Source organism: Narcine bancroftii, chromosome 1 (assembly GCF_036971445.1).
Source record: "Narcine bancroftii isolate sNarBan1 chromosome 1, sNarBan1.hap1, whole genome shotgun sequence".
In the NCBI taxonomy this organism is placed as follows: Eukaryota; Metazoa; Chordata; class Chondrichthyes; order Torpediniformes; family Narcinidae; genus Narcine; species Narcine bancroftii.
Window position 1 is genome coordinate 274556685 of NC_091469.1, and position 19352 is coordinate 274576036.

Sequence of the window (19352 nt, forward strand, 5' to 3'; positions counted from 1 at the left end):
AACAAATTTGTGAAAGCAATATTTAAAACAAACAAATTTGTGGTCTCCATCCAAATTACATTTTCCTACAAAGCATCTTATATTAGGTGCAAGAATCGGATTAAGTTCTCTTTGATGCTAACAAATTCTGCACTTCTCCAAATTGCATGAATTAAGTGCAACAGCTACAACCAAGTCCCTTTAAGCTATCCCACTCCATACATTGGCATTATCTAGACCTCAACTTAGCACACAGTGATGTTTGTGATGTATCCACTTAATGCAATATTGGGCAATGTACTTTGAGATACCATTCATGTCAATCATTGTTAGCCAAAACACCAGGCAAGTTTTACTGTGCGACGGAAATGAATACTGCAAAATTCCAACAATCACTTGAATAGAAAATCACAGTCAAAGACTTTTAATCTGTGACACTAACTGTCTACAGTCAAAGATGTGTTGAGAGCAGAGATTATTTTCCCCTATCAGTAGGCCTCACGTCAAGGTCAAGGATAAAGTTTAAAGGGGAGACAAGCTCCAGTGGGAGTGTCTGTTCTGTTGAGGTCAAAGGACTGATCTGGATGTATGTGAGGAGGTTTTGACAAGGCTTTGGCCAAAAGACTGAGTGGTGACAAGGAAAGTCAAGGTGAGGTTTTTCATTGTCTTTCTTTCTTTGAAACCAGTGGTAGAACTGAGAGGTAGAAACGGAAGTCAGTATAGTAGCAGCTCCTGCTGCAAAATGTGGGATATTAAGGAAAGGTCAAATGTCCCTGACAATGATATTTGAACGAATTGTTGTATTGCTTTCTCAGACTGCCTGGATCAGTTGGAGCAGCATTTGGTCCCATGGGGGAGCAAACAGGAAGCAGAAAGCACTGTGGATAGGGGTTTCAGGAAGGTAGTCACACTACAATATGTGACCACCAGGAGGGATAGGCAGGTAGTGCAGGAGTTTCCTCTGGCTATTTCCCCTCTTTTACAGGTGTACTGCCTTGGATACTGTTGGGAAGATGACTTCTCCAGGGAATGCAACAGCAGTAACAATTAGTGGCACTGAAACTGGCTCTGTTGTACACCAGGGTAGGTCAAAGTGTAGGTGAACAACAATAATAGCGGACGCTGTCATCTAGGCCACAGAAAGGAGTTTGTTTGAACTAATTATCCCTGACGTGACAAAATGAAAGCAATTTAAGATTACTGGGCTATGGGTGCTACCTTGAGCCTACAAGGTATATTAGCAGTAATGTCCTGGATTTTCATTGATTAGCCTGTGACAATCATCAACATTTTCAACTATGAAAAGGTGGGAGGTGTTCGCAATGATCCAAGGTTTGTTTTAGCCTTGTGTTACCAACTGTTGCAAGCAGAGTTACTCATTTTCCACATTTTCATTTTTTTTGTTAATATTTGAAACAGGACTTACATTTTTAACATTTCATATACAAGACCACTTCAAATAGAAGTTTAAAAGTTGATTTTGCAATATTTATAGATCAAATGTCAAGGAACACTCAGAGTACAACCCCACCCAAGTGAAAAGCAAATCTAAATACAGTAAGATCCCTGTTATCAATCAACTGGCAGCGTCAAGCAAATGGCAAAAAAAAAAAAAATTGCAGAAAATAAACTGGTTAAAAAATACAAGTTTAAAACTGATGCCCCAGTAATCTCACAAAACACAATCTCAAGCAACTAGAAAATTTACTTATCTGGCATCTCCCAATCCCCATAGGTGCTGGATACTGGGGGCTTTACTACATTTTGCAGTTAAAATAAGCAACTACATAGTTTCACCTACCTCCAGGATCACAGAGCACTGCAGACAACGAGGAAAAGAGAGAGCCATGACCATTAACCACCACTATCTAGAATAATGAAAAATGTATTGAATGCATCATTCTTGGCTACTAAGCATTTCATGTACAACTATTACATTGGTGGTGGGGAGGATAAGGATGAAAAGATGGGGGGGGGGGTGGGTGGAAATTGTTGGCATTACAAAAGTATCTGATAAATATACAAACCTGTCCTGATGCAGAAAATATCTCTCCCCAGAGATTCTACCTGACCAATTGAATCTCAGCACTTAGTTTATTGATTCAGAACTCCCCCAATAATTTTAGCAAATTTTGACCAACAAATTCTCACCTTATTAATGGCATTCTAATTTTAGCACTGACCTCTATTATGTATGCTGGAGTATATTACCCATGCATTGGTAATTAGGATGCTTGGACTAGGAGAAACTGCACCATGCACCATCCATCAATGTCACAATCCCAGTGTTTTATACTTTTTATACTTTTTCCCCTTGCAGCACTTAAATTGAGTAAGTAAAAGTAAACACTCGCTCAAACTCCATCTGGAACTAAAGTTACAGTTGTCTCATCCATCCTAGACTGGAGAACATTTTGCTTTCTTCTATATATGCACTGCTTTGGGACACTCTTCCTATTAGAAGTGGGACACTAAAGTAAGGTTTCATTGCTGCCAAGAAATGTTGTTCATTGTTCAAATGTCTGGAGATAAATGGATACCCAGGCCTCAACATTAATAAGCAAAAAAAAAGCTGCAGACCCAATTAAAATGAAATAAGAACAAAAATTGCTGAATATATCTGTAAAGAAAAACAGGTCATGTTTCAAGTCAACAGCACCTTCATCAATCTGAAATAATAATGTTTCCTTTTCCATCATCATGGACCACTTGTTCAGCACCTCCTATGTACTGTTTTCAATCAGTACCATGTTAGGGTTACAGAAAGGCAGGCAGCCATGACCAGATTTCTGCTATTTCACTATGGTGAATGTTGAGTGCCTTTTCTGCAATCAGACCATTCATTCATATAAATCAATACAAGTTGAAAAGCAAACCATAAGCTTGCAAATAGCTAATAGCCACAACCTGCAAAAGTTAAAACTTTTGGACAGTCTTGCAACATGCAAATTGCCTCTTGTCTATCCTGCATGGGAGGTAGATAGTGGGATCTTTGAAGGTGGAATATTTGGGTGGTGGAAGTGCAAAATCATTGTCCTCAGTGCTAAATTTGTGAATTTAGTACAGGAGATCTTATGATGTCGCAGGGCAACATTAATGACTAGCTGAGCAGCCTGGCTCAACAACTGAACCAACATGAATAAAACTGCACAAGGTCTCAACTCCAACACACATTACTTCTGTTAATCTTTTAAATCAGCAATCTAACACTTTGAATGTCTCAGTCAACCTGCAGCAGGAATGTTACAGTGTTGTAAAGTTATAACTGTAAAATGTTACAGAAGCAGAAGCAAAGAATCATAGAAACATGTCAACTGTGATCCGACCTGTGTTAATAGCACTTGTCTGCATAGGGCCACTCTCCCTTCATGTCTTTCCTGTTCAAGTACTTGTCCTATAGCCTGTTAGATGTTGTAATTGCATCTGCGTACATTACCTCCCCTGGCAGCCCACTCTATTAATTCACTATTCTCTGTGCGAAAAGTTCACCCATTCAATTTTTTAAATTACATTTTTCCTCTCTCAACTTAAACTGCCCTTGGAAAAAGATTCTGAATACTTATCCTATCTATGCCAGTCCATAATTTTATAATCCTTATTACAATATTTTACAATTCTTCTATAGTGAGCACTCCACTTCAGTCAACATACCAGAGAATCTCTTCTGCATTCTCTCCATTGCTATGTACAATGCATTAACTGTGGACTAAACAATACCATGTACAACTACCACCTGACTTCCAACTCTTGAACACAATAACCTCAGAAGGTTAGCGTGGCAAATATCTTTCTCACTATCCTTTTCTACGCAGCTGTGGATTTGCACCCAAAGTCTCTCTGTATATCAACACCCTGAAGATCACTGGCATTGTCCATGCCATATCAGAATTTGACTTATCAAAATAAATTCATTTGTTTATCCATGTTTACATTTATTTATGTCAAACTACCTAGTATAGTGAGGAAGGCTCTTCTGCAAACAGATTAACAGGTTATCTTGAACATTTATACAATGTGTTACTAGCACTGTTGTGGTTAGCATACAGTTAGCACACCTTTGTGGGGTTCATTGAGGAATTTCACACTTGTTCAGATCAAGTTTCATGGCCATTGCTCAACTTTCCTGCTGATCTACATTACGCTGTATCCTTAGTCAACTTTCTTTCTTATACATGACTCCACCAATTTTAGTGTTGTCTGCAAACTTACAAATTGTAACTTCTAAATTCTCATTGAAGTATTTATATATCTCTTTGTTGGATACATTTCTTCAAAGTAAGCCACAAGACTATCAGGAATGCAAGCAGGTGGCTAATGATACTATGGATTTTCCAGTAGTGCACTCAAGACTCTTATACCTGGATTTCTGCACTTCACAAATTCAACTTTACAGTCAGACATAATGGAAACAGGCACTTCAACCTCCTGAGCATATCCTGGCCCATCTCTACTCTTCTATTCCACCCCTGAATTTTATTCTCACTGCATTTCATGAATTCCTCCCATATTCTACCACTCATTTCCAAATGTGGGGCAATTAGAAGCATTCAGGAGGGTGAAAGATTAGCTTGTTGAATGGTGTAACAACAACAACCTTGCGCTCAACATCAGTAAAACCAGGAGATGATTGTGGAGTTCAGGAGGAAGTCAGGGGAACATGATTCAGTCTTCATTGAGGGCTCAGTAGTGGAGAGAGTCAAGAACTTTAAATTCCTGGGTGTCAACATCTCTGAGGATCTGTCCTCATTGATGCAATTACAAAGAAGGCTCGACAGTGGCTATACTTTGTGAAGTGTCTGAAGAGATTTGGTATGTCACTGAAGTCTCTTGTAAACCTCTGCAGGTGTACCGTGGAGAGCATTCTGGCTGGTTGCATCACTGCCTGGTATGGAGGCACCAACTCTCAGGACAAAGAAAAACTCCAGAGTGTTGTTCACTTGGCCTGCGACATCATAGTTACCAGTCTCCACTTGATCTAGGACATCTACACGAGGCGGTGTCTTAAAAAAGTAGCCTCTATCCTCAAACCACCGCCCAATAATCAATGAAGACACTGCCTTACTTTTTGTGCACTATTGTTTTACTTTTTATAGTAATCATAAGATGATATGTGATGCGGCCACAAAACACCGAATTTCATGACTTGTTGACGACAATAAATTCTGATTCTGATTTACAGTAACCAATGAACCTATCTACCTGCTTGTCTTTAGGAAGGAAACTGGAGTGTCCAGAGGAGATATGCTAAAGCCACATAGTTAGCACCCCAGGTCAGCATTGAATCAGGCACACTGGCACTGCAGGGTAATGCTCCACGCAATCCACTCAGCTAGGTCTCACCAGTGCTTTGTGTAACTGAAGCATAATCTTCCACATTTCTATTTTATTCTCCTTGCATAATTACTTTCTGTACCTCAGGCTAGTCATTAGTGAATCGTTCACCAGGATACCAGATTCTTCTGCATTTTAGAGCATTACAATCTCTCATCATTTACATTGCTATGTTTCTTTCTTGTTTAAACGGACAATTAAATATTTTCCCACATGAAACTCCACTTGCCACAACTTTGTCCACTCACACAACCAATTCATATCTGTTTGTAGCCTTCGTATGTTCTGTTCACAACATTTTCCTGTCTTTCTTTGTCATTGATAAATTTAGCAACCACAGTTTTATTTCCTCCATCTGCTATTAATATAAATCATAGAACGTTGATATCCCTGCACCTCCACCCAAAGCATCATTCCTACATCTTGCTAATTAGTGAATGTCCCATTTATGGCTGCTGTCTCTTTCTAGTTGTAAAACACTAAAGTCTGCAAACTCCATGATTGAAGTTGAAACACAGTGCTGGAGAAACTCATCAGGTCAAACTGTGTACTTTATATAGCAAAGATAACGATACAGAACCACTGTTTGAGCTTAAGCCCAAAATGTTGGTTCTGTATGGTTATCTTTGCTACTTTAAGTAAAGGTTTGACCTGATGAGTTTCTCCAGAATTGTGTCTCTTCCTAGTTGACAGTTCATGCCAGTATGTTGTTTCTTACACAATAATCTTTATTGGGTCACTTCCCCTCCTGAAATCCAAATGTAATACATCCACTGATTCCCTTTGATCACCGGGGCATTTTTTACTTTGAATATCTCTAATAAATCAATCAAACATAATTTTCCTTTCACAAAACCAGGTTTCCTTAGTCAGATTTCCTTGAAATGTTCAAAGTAACCTGCTATAATGTTTTTAGTAATAGTTTCTAATATTTTCCCCAAAGATATGGACTACCCTATCTAGCATTGGAATAATTCAAAGATGATTTACTGGACTGATATCTGGAAGGGCCATGGTATTTTATGGAGAAAAATCTGTTCAGGCCAGGCTTCCAATATATCTGCTGAAGTATGGAACAGTGTGGTGACTTGATTTACGCACAATATCTCCGAGGTTTTGGACACGGGAGAGCTTGGAACCAGTGGTCACATTTTAAGTTTAAAGGGTCATTCATTTAAGATACACAAGGCAATTGCTTTCTCTGAAGATCACATCTTTGGAATTTTCTTCAAACAATGATTGAAGGCTGAATACATTTTAAGAGGATTAGCAAAGATTGAAAGATTACCACATGGAGACAGTTTGGATATTAGAAACAGATCAGCCATGATCTTATTACGTAGCAGAGTAGGCCTCAGGGACTGAGTGGCCATCTTTTGTTTGTAGGTTTGGGTCCAAGCTAATTGAAAGATCTGTCACAAAGTGACGATGGAGAGATAGTGGGGACATTAACTGGAACTAAAATATAAGGAAACATAACAGACTGAAAATTACAAATGTAGAATTTTGCAGAGTTCAAAGGATGAGATTGTAAAATATGACAAAGGTTTTTAATTCATATGGGAGGAAGAATGAATGAGAAATATAGACTGCATGATATACTCTATGGGTGAGTGTTTTTGGACATTAAAATTTTTCAAGAGGCAAGTTTTAACAAATGGCAGGGAGGTTGCTCAACAGATCAATTTTTGTCACAAAAGAAGACTAAACTGGTTTCTCATGGACAGAGGGGCTGATTGACATGAAGGTGCATTCAGTGGATGATGTGGAAACATGATGTCTTGATTAAGGTTCAAATGCAGTGCTTTGATTCAGTTCAGGAGTAATGAAGCTGCACACTATCTGGTTTGGACCAAGTAACTCATACATAAAGTATTTGGTCTAGGTAAATAAAACTTAGGACAAGAATTTCACAGGTGTAGCGCGTTGAATGACTCAAAGACTTGTAGGTTCAAACCAAAGCTTTTATTACCAAAAGACTGGAGTGTAGTACATCGAGGTCGACCAGTCCAGATTGACCTGGGTCTGGTTAGGTGCAGCACCTTATGACCTGGTGTGTTTACAGCTCTCAGTCAATCATTAGTACTATGTACAAATATATACAGAGGTGATAGGATCCCATACTATCACACAGGGTACATTTGCTAAACTCTACATTACTAATAAACCAATTTTTTTTTGAAACAGATGAATGAAAGCTTTTAGAAGTATATCACCAACATGCTCAGAGGAACATGAAGCTCTCTGAACCATCATCCTCAATAATTATGTTTAATAAAATTCAAGTTTAATAGGCACAGATATTCTTTCTTTTTACTAGTTACTCCATTACTCACGTTGTCAGGCTTGAGGTACACAGGTGTATTACAGTGGTGCGTCAAAAACTTTCCAATTTCCACTCGGAGGCTGAAGTGGTAGAAACAATGAAAGACAAATAAGAAATAAATTTACTTCTAGTAAATATTTCAATGTTCACATTCTGCTCAGGCAAAAAAAAATCCAAAAATTATCAAGATTAAAAGTATCACAGTTTTACCAATACTAATTAAAGATCTGTATATTTCTTACTTTATTCAAGGGACATGTAGAACCATTTAATGCCTATCCTTGGCTGCCCTCGAAATCATAGTTATGAGTCTTCCTCAATGGTGTTGTGGAGGTGGGGGGAATGGGTGGTGAAGTTCCAAGATTTTGACTCAATGGCAATAAATGGATGGGATACCAATTCAAATTAGGACAGTGTGCAACTTGGAGCAGACTTGAAGCTTGCACCTGCTTTGCTTTCCCTCCTTATAGGGAGACACTACACACTTGGGAGGTGCTATGAAAGAAGATATGGTTGACTTCTGTGAGGAATATTGGAGACAGTACACTCCATTGCCATATTGAACAGATGGAACAAGTGAATGCTGTGAGTGGTGGACAGGGTAGTAATCAAATAGATGGCTTAATTCTGAATGGCAATGAGCTTCACTCATTAATCTAGTTCATAAATTCTCCTCAAGAAACTTCTGTCCAGACTAATCCCAATTCTCATCTTTTAGTGTATAATCCTGCAGTTTAGCATCAGATAGTCTGCATCCTTCACCTTTTCAAGATACAGTTCCCAGTCACTTTCTGGCTGAATTCTTTCCTGAATCACTTCTATTTCTTTTTTTCCAAATAACTGTTTTACTTTTGCAACAACACAATCCACTGGAGGAACTCAGCAGATCGAGCAGTAAGAGTGGGGGAGAAAAGAATGGTCGAATGGTGAAAAACTACAGCATGCTGTTGAGCAGAGGGACTTGGGAGTGCTTGTGCATGAATCGCAAAAAGTTAGGTTGCAGGTGCAGCAGGTTATTAAGAAGGCAAATGGAATGTTGGCCTTCATCGCGAGAGGAATTGAATTCAGTAGGGAGGTAATGTTGCAACTGTATAAGGTACTGGTGAGACCACACCTGGAGTACTGTGTCCAGTTCTGGTCTCCATATTTGAGGAAGAATATACTGGCTTTGGAAATGGTCCAGAGGAAGTTTACTAGGTTGATCCCTGGGATGAAGGGGTTGACTTATGATGAAAGATTAAATCGTCTAGGATTGTATTCGCTCGAGTTCAGAAAAATGAGAGGAGATCTTATAGAAATATATAGGATTATGAAGGGTATGGATAGGATAGATGTAGGAAGGTTCTTTGAGCTGGCCGAGGAAACTAAAACAAGAGGCCACAGTCTCAAGATTTGGGGGAGTAGATTTAGGACAGAGATGAGGAAAAATAGTTTTTCCCAGAGAGTAGTGAATGTTCGGAATTCTCTAACCAGGGAAGTGGTTGAGGCTGCTTCATTAAACATATTTAAAATTTGGTTAGATAAATTTTTACACGATAGAGGAATTAGGGGATATGGGGAGAAGACAGGTAGGTGGAGTTAGGTCTTAAATTAGATCAGCCATGATCATATTGAATGGCGGAGCAGGCTCGATGGGCCATTTTTGGCCTACTCCTGTTCCTACTTCCTATGTTCCTATGACATGCTGGACATGGCCTCACTTATTTTTTCAAATGATGCGTGAATGGGAAGAAGGCTCAGAGGACACATTTATGCCCATGTGATTTAAAATCAATAAACAGCAAATTAAAAAAAACATCACACTTACAACTCTTGTCCTTTCCAGTCTGAATACTCCAATATTGGAAGGTCTATCTGAATTATGTCAGTCTGCATCAACTGTGAGAAAAACAATTTAAAATTCTATTAAGCAACTTTCAATAGGAATACTCTTCCTAGAAATGTAAATCAACAAGCCAGCTATGGCTTGTACATGAAACAGAAATGCAGTCACTAATCATTAGAAATAATTTAAATATGGGAACTTTATGTAATATTTAATGAGTTTACCAAGTCCCTTTGAAGTAATAAAACATAAAGTGCATTTGCAAAGAAGGCAGCTTTAAATATTAACATCAGAAAATGTTGAATCAGATAGAGGAAGTTTAGGAAGGGTACTTAAACCTTTGGTCAAAGAGTAGATTTGAAAACTATTCTCGGAGGAAGAGAAAGGTGGTGAAGCAAAGAACTTAAAAAGAGAATTTCAAAATAGTAAAATCCAGGTAACTCCAGGCTTTGCTGCCTGCAGCACAATGATGAATTCACCAAATTATTTTCAATCCTGAAGGGCTGCCAAGCAAAAAAAAAGGGAGGAGGATAAGAAAACAAGTTCCTATCAAATGTAATAATCTGGGTTTAGTTGAAGTGGCAAGTGGTTCCTGCACTATTATCTTAACTCAGATTCTGTCAAACCACACAAGGCCATAGTAATGCAAAATAAAGTTAGTTCAAAACAAATCATATGCACTTTGTTTTAACCAAGAAAGAATGTTTGGAAACTTCTTTTTAAAAAAAAAACCATATTATGCAATAATAACTTCATATTTATGGAGCTCATGGAAGAATAATAAAAATAAATCTCTGACATTAAACCATACAGATGAAAACATCTTGCTCAAAGAGGTAGCTTTGATGAGTGCTCTAAAGTTGCAAACATTAAAGATTGGGTTGGTTTAGGGCAAGAATTCCAGAGCTGAGGGACTATATAGCTCCAGGAATGATTTCCAACTGAGGACCGATCAAATTTGAGGACATGGAGAGGCAGAAATGAAACCAGGCTCCCATCTCGGAGGGCACTGGGAGATTACAGAAACAGGAAGGCACACCATTGTCTACATTAAAAAATAAGTTCATTAAATATTGTTTGCTATTCAGCCAATAATATTGTAATGTAATACAATGGTGATGTGCAAGAGGCATTAAGACATCATGTGAACATACAGGAAATGAGGGATATGGGTTATGTGCAGGCAGTTGGGATGAATTTAATTTGCCATCATGGTCAGCACAGCATTTGTGGGCTGAAGGACCTATTCCTGTACTCTGTTATTCTAAGTTATATGTACTAAATCTTTCTTTTGATGATTAACTATTGAATTCCTACTTCACGTTTATAATCAAAACTGATAGCAATTTAATTATCCATGAGAGAGCACAATGAGACCATAGCCTTGTATTTCATAACTATATTGCAGAAAAAATTCCTACATTTTAAGAGCAGTTTGTGTTTTTGCTTTCTAGGCTGCTGTTAATTTATAGTACACTTAAGCGTGTATCATCAAACAACCAGACACTAATTAATATAGCAGGTGTAATTTTAAAATGAAGACTGAGTTAATGGCCATGCCTTAATCCAATTATATCAGCCTTTAACTCTGCTTAGTTCTCAGGATAATATTTTAGTTTGATTACCTGTAATAACGATCAGCTGTGCCACTGGTTCTGAAAAATTTCTACCGAATCATTTTGGAAACTACAACTAAGTATAGCTGCACAATAAAGGATGATTTGGGGACGACATAGCAGAACAGCAGCATATTGGGAATGGAATTAAACCACGATTTATATTTCTTTGACAAATCCCATTCCTTTCGTCTGTTATGGTGTATATCAAACAAAAGTCAAGTCGCTTTCTGTAGAATGGGCTTGGAAATACAAACTAAACAGGTATACATACAGGCATCTTTATTTTGAAAGTAAAACTGATCTGAATGCAGCAAAAGTCAATTGCTTGCCCGAGAACCATTTCTTGTAGATAAGGAAAAGAAACCCAGTCCTGCCTCGAGCAGAGTCCAACACCGTCCTCTTGTGACATTATGTACAGAATTGGCAGTAGAAACCCTGTCTTTCCCTCTTCATTCTTCCCTTAGCCACTCTCTCTCTAAGAGGTAGTGTGACTAATGGCATCAACCCAATGCTATTTTCCTTCAACTCAGCACTCAGCTCATATCATCAATAATGTGGCATTTTGATTTGCAAATAAGTGTTCCAGGAGGTTCATTCATCAAGAGTCTGCACTTTGGTTTCTAGATTTTTTTTAAAAATGGCACTTCGCCAACAACATACATAATTCGAGAACCCTACATGTCGTTTTGAACAATAATTAGTATGTGTTCCATGAATACCAACCATTCCATACTGTTTCAGACTGATGAATTATGTTGTTGCCATTATTTTCATGGAGACAAATGCAAAAGTCAGTTTGCATGCATTAACAGTAAAGTGACAAATAACCTATTAGTTTTATATATATATATATATATGAATATGAAATCCTCCAATATAGTGAGGTTGCATTCTGCAATACATTACTCTTGTGAGCTAGTACTTCTTCCTTCAATCAGAACGGTGCTTCACATTTGTTTGAAATGTTGAGTGACATTAACACCTTTTATCTCTAAAACATCTGCACCAAATTTAAGTTCAAATTTTCTATGGCAAACATTTTCCATTTTCAGTTTTTGTTCTTCAGGACTGCAAATAAGTTATTTAAATAAAGCATTAATACCATACTCCCATCACAGCCTCGTTAAGTTTTGTGACCATCCTCAGTCTCTGTTATGATAAAAGAATATTACAGTCACAATTGTCACTGATTGGATAGTTAATTTCCCTTAAGATTCTTATAAACCTCCATCTGAACTTGAATTTCAAATTAATAGGATAATGGAACCAATGCAAGTTCCCGAATAAATATTAAATTATTTAAAGTAAAACTTCTGTATTTTTTCCCAAATCCATTTTGGTCATGGCCTGTTATTTGGAGGAATGCAAGGAGCCTGGTGCAGGATTACAACTTTAAAAAGACTCATCGTCATACAGCACAGAAATAAGCTCTTCGACCCATCTACCACGTACATACTAATCTTCTTCCCCGTCCACTCACTAAAAGAGAATACGTGTTAAACACGAAAGGTTGTTGTGCAATACACAAAAGTGCTGGAGAAAATCAGCAGGTGCTAAGTAACCTACTGAGTTTCTCCAGCACTTATGTATTTTGCAAGGGAATATAGGTACCAGATGGGAATATTTTGTCAGGCAATTGAAAAAGTAGAGAGAAGATGGTGTGTGAGAAGGTAAAAAGCAAGTTCAAAAGTGAAACAGTGCAAGCGGTATCACTGCTGCCCGTGTTGAACCAGTCTGATTAGATATTGCTTTGCTCATTTGTCAGTTATGCAGGATGAAAGTGAGTTGCATAGCCATCCTTTCTCCATCATCCAGCCCTGCTTGACTTGAGAACTATCAGTCTAGGTTCTCCCTTCTTGCAAATCATCTTTCCTTTCCCATACATCCAATTTCTTCACATTTTCCAAAATAATTTTCTGCTTCTCCAACTCTTACACTTCTGCCAGATATTCTGTCAGTGGTTTCTTCCTCTGTTGTCTGTCCTACGCCTCTTTTCATATTCCTTTCTGAATTTGAACCTGATTTTCTAATTTCTCAATCTCTTTTCTGCACTTATTATAACCAGTACTGTCTTATCACTGTTGGATATGCATTCTTTGAACATGTTTTCAGTGCTGCTTCTGTCTCTCCTTCTCACACACTATACTATCTCTGACCTTTCAGATACCTGCTGAAAATTTTCCATCTGACATCTATATTCCCTTTTAACAAACAAATGGAATTAGTGTGGATGGGGAAAATGATCAGCAATGCCATGGTGGCTTGTATGACTCTATGACTAGGGATCTTATTTCTTAAAGTTATGGTCATGTAATTGTATGAAGAAATTACTGCCTTGTGAAGTTTCTCCAAATTCCTGGCAGTTCACCAACCAAGAAACAGTGACCAAAACCGATGTGGAAAAATGCAAGTCAATTTTACTATCAAAATTGAGAGGCAATGCAGCATTTGAAATCTGGTGTGAAATGAGATTAGAATCATGCTTGGTATTAGTATTTTAAAGAGCTTTTACATGGTTAAAGCACAAATAGACATACCCTTTTGGAAAGCAGATCAAGGCACAGCTTGTTTTCACTAGTTCCCAGATTAATAATGCCCTGGATGGATGAAATCAAGACAAATATAACACTGTGCATTTAAACTATATTCAAACATCCTTGAAGAAATTCCCCTGCAATATCAATGCTCGGTTGCTCTAATTATGTTCTAAATTTCAAACTCAATTTAAGGCATGTAGAATACCATGTGAATGCTTACTGTCTATAACTGGAACATTAATATTTAACAAATTCTCATGTAAATGTATTTAAAATAATCAAGGACATTGCTGGAAAATGAGTTTTCCAGTCACTGAAACAAGGGAAACAATAGAAAATATCCCTCTAGTCTCTGTATCAGCCATGCTACGACATCAATATTACTATGATTTCTAGGAACACCAACAGAAATTTAAAAAAGGACATTGTTACTGGCATGTAATGACCAAAGCTAGATATTTTCCCTGAGATTCAATAAATATAAAATTAACATACCCAGTTAAAACATTTGGTTTACGATTGCAAGTAATAATAAATCACAATCCAGAAAATGATTTTGCACATTTAAAATCTTTTTTTAGATTTCTGTATATTCCAATTTTAAAACCAACATTAACTATTTTCATCAACAATGTACATTTCCAAGGTACCCCGAAGAAAAAAGCAATTACATTTCAACAATTGGACTTTTTAAACTTTCTTACTGACTGTAGATAGTGTTCTCCAGAACATTTGGGACAAATACATTTTTTTCCTTTATTTGACCCTGTGCTCCACAGTTTTAAATTTATAATTAAACATTTCCCATATGATTATACGGCACATTCCAGATGTTATTCAAGGGTATCTCTATGAAAAGTGCTGTAATTTCTACATGGTCAAATAAAATGTAAACCTTGAATAACATCTGGAATGTGCACTTTAATCACATGTGAATTGTTTGATTACAAATTTAAAACAGGGGCAAATAAAGGAAAAAAAGTGTCTTTGCCCCAAACATTATGGAGGGCATTGCATAGGATGACTAAGCTATTTGGTGCTTTATGGCAAGGGGAACAATGGCCAACACTGGAGAGAAATAGAAACAACTTCAATAGCCACTGAGAAAACTCGTGCACGATCTTTCTTCCAGTCAAGTGCAGTGATCCAGCATGGTGCGTGGGCTATAAACATATGTGCAGAGTAGTGTCTCAACTGAACTTATGAAACTTATAATGTTCAATATACAAAATCCACACAATGATGTGGAAGTGATCAAGACTAGGGCACTTTTTCATGTGTCCAAATGCAAGGAGAATGAACCCAAGCACATGAATTAACCAAGGCAATTATGCAACAATTTACAAGAGTCTCGACTTGACAATAGAATTTTAAAGATTGTGCGAAGTTTGTCAGCTTTATATTTAAATGTGACATACAGCACCATAACAAGCCATTGGAGCTCATGCCACCCAATTCACTTATAACCTTCTTTTGAAGGGTGGGAGAAACTGGAGCACCCAGAGGAAGCCCGCACAGACACGGGGAGAACGTATAAACCTCTTACAGATGTATTCTCCATTCTGAGAAGCAACCATCCACTACCACTCTGTTTTCTTCCATACAACTAATTTTGAATCCAGAATACCTCATAGTGTCTGAACCTTCTGAACTAACCTCCCATGTGGGACCTTGTCAAAGGTCTTACTAAAGTCTGTGTAGACAACATCCACAGCCTTTCCTTCATCGACCTTCTTGGTAACTTGCTCGAAAAACTCTACAAGATTTGTTAAACATGACCTATCATGCAAAACCATAATGAGTGTCCTTAATCAGCCTATGGCAGTCCAAATATTTATATATACAATCTCTCAGAATGCCTTCTAATAATTTATCTGCTACTGACATCAAGTTCACTGACCTATATTTACTGGTTTACTTTGAGCTACTCTCCAATCCTCCAGCACCTCTCCCATGGCTAAGGACATTTTGCATGTATCTGTCAGGGCCCTTGCAATTTCAACACATCTCCCTCAAAGTCTGAGGGAATACCATGTTATGGTATTTGTCTACCTTTATTCACAGTAAGGCAGCAATCTCGATATGTTTGATGACACTTCTATTAGTTTCCCTTCCATCCATATGGCACTATGCCAGTTTCCTGAGTGCAAAAAAACTGCTTAAGATCTCCCCCATTTCGTGAAGCTCCACTCAGGTGCTCGGGCACAGATAATGCGCTGGCAGACGCGGCTGGGGGAGTGCAGCTGGGACGTTCAAGTAGCCACGGAGAAGACGCCTTTCTGTCACCTAAACGTGCCAGCTGAAGGAGAGCCGCATCTGAGCGAACGCCGGCTCCTGTGGACTGTGGCCTTAGTCCCACTGCTGCTTTCAGGTGCAATGGGGGATTCTTGGAGCCAGAGATTATATCTACAGGAGGAGGGTTAGGTAAGTGCTCCTCCTGGCTGGGTTCTCCACTTTCAGGTGGCCTCCTGACAGCCGCATAGGGGTATTTTGGCCACCTGAAAGTGTCTAAAGTTGACCACTCTCATCCTAACTTTTCTTAAAAGACACCGTCTCAAGTAAATTCTTCTGTGTCTTAAAGATCAAAGCCCAGATCCTCGTTAAAAATCTGCTAACCAAGCCTTTATGAAGTAGTGTATGGATTGAAATTAGATAGCTAAATATCCCAACAAGTAATTGAACACAAGCCCCCAAATTAACATAGTAATTCAGACATACAGCAGGATATTATCAAGACAATAGACTCACATTAGGGTTTTTGTCTTCATCAAACTTATCTGCATGATAGGAAGCATAATCTTTCTGATATACTCCATAAAAATTATTAATTTCATTTCCTCTTTTTGATAAATAAATACTTGACTGAAGGTGCTGGAATGCTGGATTCAGCTCTCCATGAGCCACAACATCTCTCAATCCATTTGGTAAAGGTTTGCTCAGACGCTGCCCCACTCTGCTGCAACTATCCTCAGAGGTGGAAGCTGAGCATGGGGCACCAACTGTTTCAGGAGCTTGATCAGATGACTGTGAGAAGGCCTGGCTGAGGTCCATGCCCAAGGTCTGCATGGAGTTGCCGTGCCGAAGTGCATTCACCATCTGAGCAAACATTGTGAACATTCTGTACTCGTGCTCCCTTTCCAGTTCCATCCGACGCTGTTCCAATTGCATCCGCCTGTCTTCTAGTTCCATGTCCCGTTGCATTCTGCGTTCTTCCATTTGCAGGAAACGTTCCTCCACTACTCTCTGTGCTGTTAGAAATTTGAGAAGAATGTTATCCAAGGGATCCTTCACCCGGGGTGGCTTCCTTTTCCGGCGAAGTCTGTGAAGGGTGGAAAATGCAGGTCTCGACGTGTGCATTCCAGAAGAGGTGCTACCTATATTTGGGTTGACATAGTCTGAAATAAAGAAATGCAGATTTAATCAAAACATACTTTGCTTATTTGTAAAAAAAAAGAGCAACACTTCAGATAAAATAAAGGATGGATTTTTAAAAATAACAGAAGTCTAGAACAGAATTCCCCAAGAATTCTTTGATTTGGTTGTATAATGTTGTTGGGCAGGAAACTGTGCAACCATTCATTTCCAAAAGTAGCTTTTTTAAATGAAAGACTGAGTGATAACAAATGGGGATGACATAATTCACTGGCTACGGTTCTAAAGTCCTAAAAGCAAGGAGAATGAGGTGAGCATAGATGCTATCAAAACAAAACTCGATCAGAATTGGTCATAGAGTAAAATAGGAAAGTCTGCAGCCATCGTAGTTGAAGTTAAAACACAATGCTGGAGAAACTCACCTGGTCAAACAGTGTCCTTTATAGAGCAAAGATAACGAAACATAACGACTTTGAGCTTGACCCTTTCATCAAGGTATGTATGAGCTGTTTTGTTCTTCATTTTGCTCATATCTTGATGAAGGGCTCAGAATCAGAATTTAATGTCATGATCACGTCATGAAATTTGTTGCTTTGTGGCAGCATTGAAGTGCAAACATTTCTATAAATCACACTTCAAAACATAAAATAGTACAAGAAAAAGATGAAGTAAGGCCAGGTCTGTGGTTCATTATTCATTCAGGAATCTGTTGACAGAGGGGAAGAAGCTGTCCTTGTGCCGCTGAAACATTGATTATGTACCTTTTTCTTTGTTTTACAAAGTACATTGTTGGACCTGCTGAATTTCTCTAGCATTGTGGTTTTTTACAGAATTGGTAATGGATTCATTTGGTAACTTACTTCATCATTCCCCACCACCATAGAATTTTGAATACAAACTACAAATGCAGCAACAATCAAAGTGTATTTTGTCCTCAGGAATACCATTCTCCAAAATCTGTGAGACGAGTTTCTGATGAAATCCATGGGATTCATGTCTCATGATGTTTCCAATAACTCAGCCCCACCAAGCACCATTACTTGATGCTGTTATTTGCTGTTAGGACTTACTAGATTTTTCTCCTGTCATTAACTTGAATTCGGTACATTAAATTCAGTGAACTGCTAACTTTTGCTGAGAAACAGAAGTTTAAAAGCCCATGAATTTTGAAATGTAGCTGCAAGTGGCCGTCAATGCAATGCATCCACGCAACTGGATGATGCTTAAAGGTTCATCATTTTATTCTCTGCGGCCCATTGTTAACCAAAAAAATTTGAAGCTGTGACAGCCTGGATCAGAGAAACAGATACTTACTTAAAACCATTTATTTGTGGACATAATAAACAAAAATGACATGTAAAGAAATCAGTGATACTTTACAAATAACATGGTCAATGTTCCTGGGGCAAAGTCCCCGGAATCAATGGAAATCTTAGCCACACCCTAAAAGGTACTTACTTAATATTCAGAACCCTCTAAATGTAGTATGTGCCAAGCATGTTTCAGCTCAAAAATATGATACATGAAGGATCAAGTACAAGTGGCTGAGTAGCTTGTGATTTACCAATTAACATCTTAAATCACAAGGGCACAGGATCTCAGAGCTAGTGGTGCCTTGACAATATGTTGACAATAGCTGTGAAGCACAATGATTTAATCCTTTTTATTTGGTTGTATTTCCCATGGTACTTCAATTCTCAATTTAATTTCTCTTATAAACTGTGAGGTGCAGAGTTATTAACAGCAGTACCTGTCATCTAAAAGGCAAACTAGGTCACAGTGGATACAAAATTGTTGTACCCCGTGTTCAGAGGCTTAAAGAATTCATTCAAATGATGAGGCAATGTTCTGTGAGGATGGTGAGAGCAGTTGAGGGGCTGAGTTGTGGGTCAAATAATTGAAATGACATGATTAGTGGTTCTGTGTTTTGGAGTAAACAGGCGATTGGATCTGAGACAGGTTTTCCTCATGAGAGCACCTCATGAACAGTGAATATAGTACACTAAACTAGCCCCCCCCCCACCCCCGCTAAAAAAAATCCACATTCTCAAATTCCTACACGCAGAAATCCAGTCATCCTCAGAGTTGTATTGGATTGTTAACCAAGATCGTTTGCTTAAATTTTCTGTGTGGGACATTGTATTCTTCCATTGGAAGAATTGTTTGAATCTTGGATATTCAGGTGCATTCCCTGTGCTTTTTCCCCAATTTAAAAAGATCATGGCTGATCTTGTAACTCCAGTGTCACCTTCCTGTATTAACCTCATATCCATTGATTTCATAGCTATACACATATCTACCAATCTTTATCTTAAACATAATTCTATTTTCATCCTAAAGTGGAAATCCTGGTTTTAGAAACT

The 19352-nt window shown here is 38.2% G+C and overlaps 1 protein-coding gene across 4 annotated transcripts in view; it reads right to left on the minus strand.

The window, feature by feature from the left end:
* accs (1-aminocyclopropane-1-carboxylate synthase homolog (Arabidopsis)(non-functional)) overlaps positions 1-19352 on the minus strand; it is a 57965-nt gene that overhangs the window by 30243 nt on the left and 8370 nt on the right. For all 4 annotated transcript variants that reach the window (XM_069899515.1, XM_069899503.1, XM_069899511.1 and 1 more), the window contains 5 exons: positions 16366-17012; positions 13618-13677; positions 9444-9514; positions 7647-7716; positions 1781-1847 (listed from right to left, as the gene is read on the minus strand). In XM_069899515.1, the coding sequence (XP_069755616.1) occupies positions 1781-1847; positions 7647-7716; positions 9444-9514; positions 13618-13677; positions 16366-17012 (915 nt within the window). The remainder of the gene's footprint in view (positions 1-1780; positions 1848-7646; positions 7717-9443; positions 9515-13617; positions 13678-16365; positions 17013-19352) is intronic.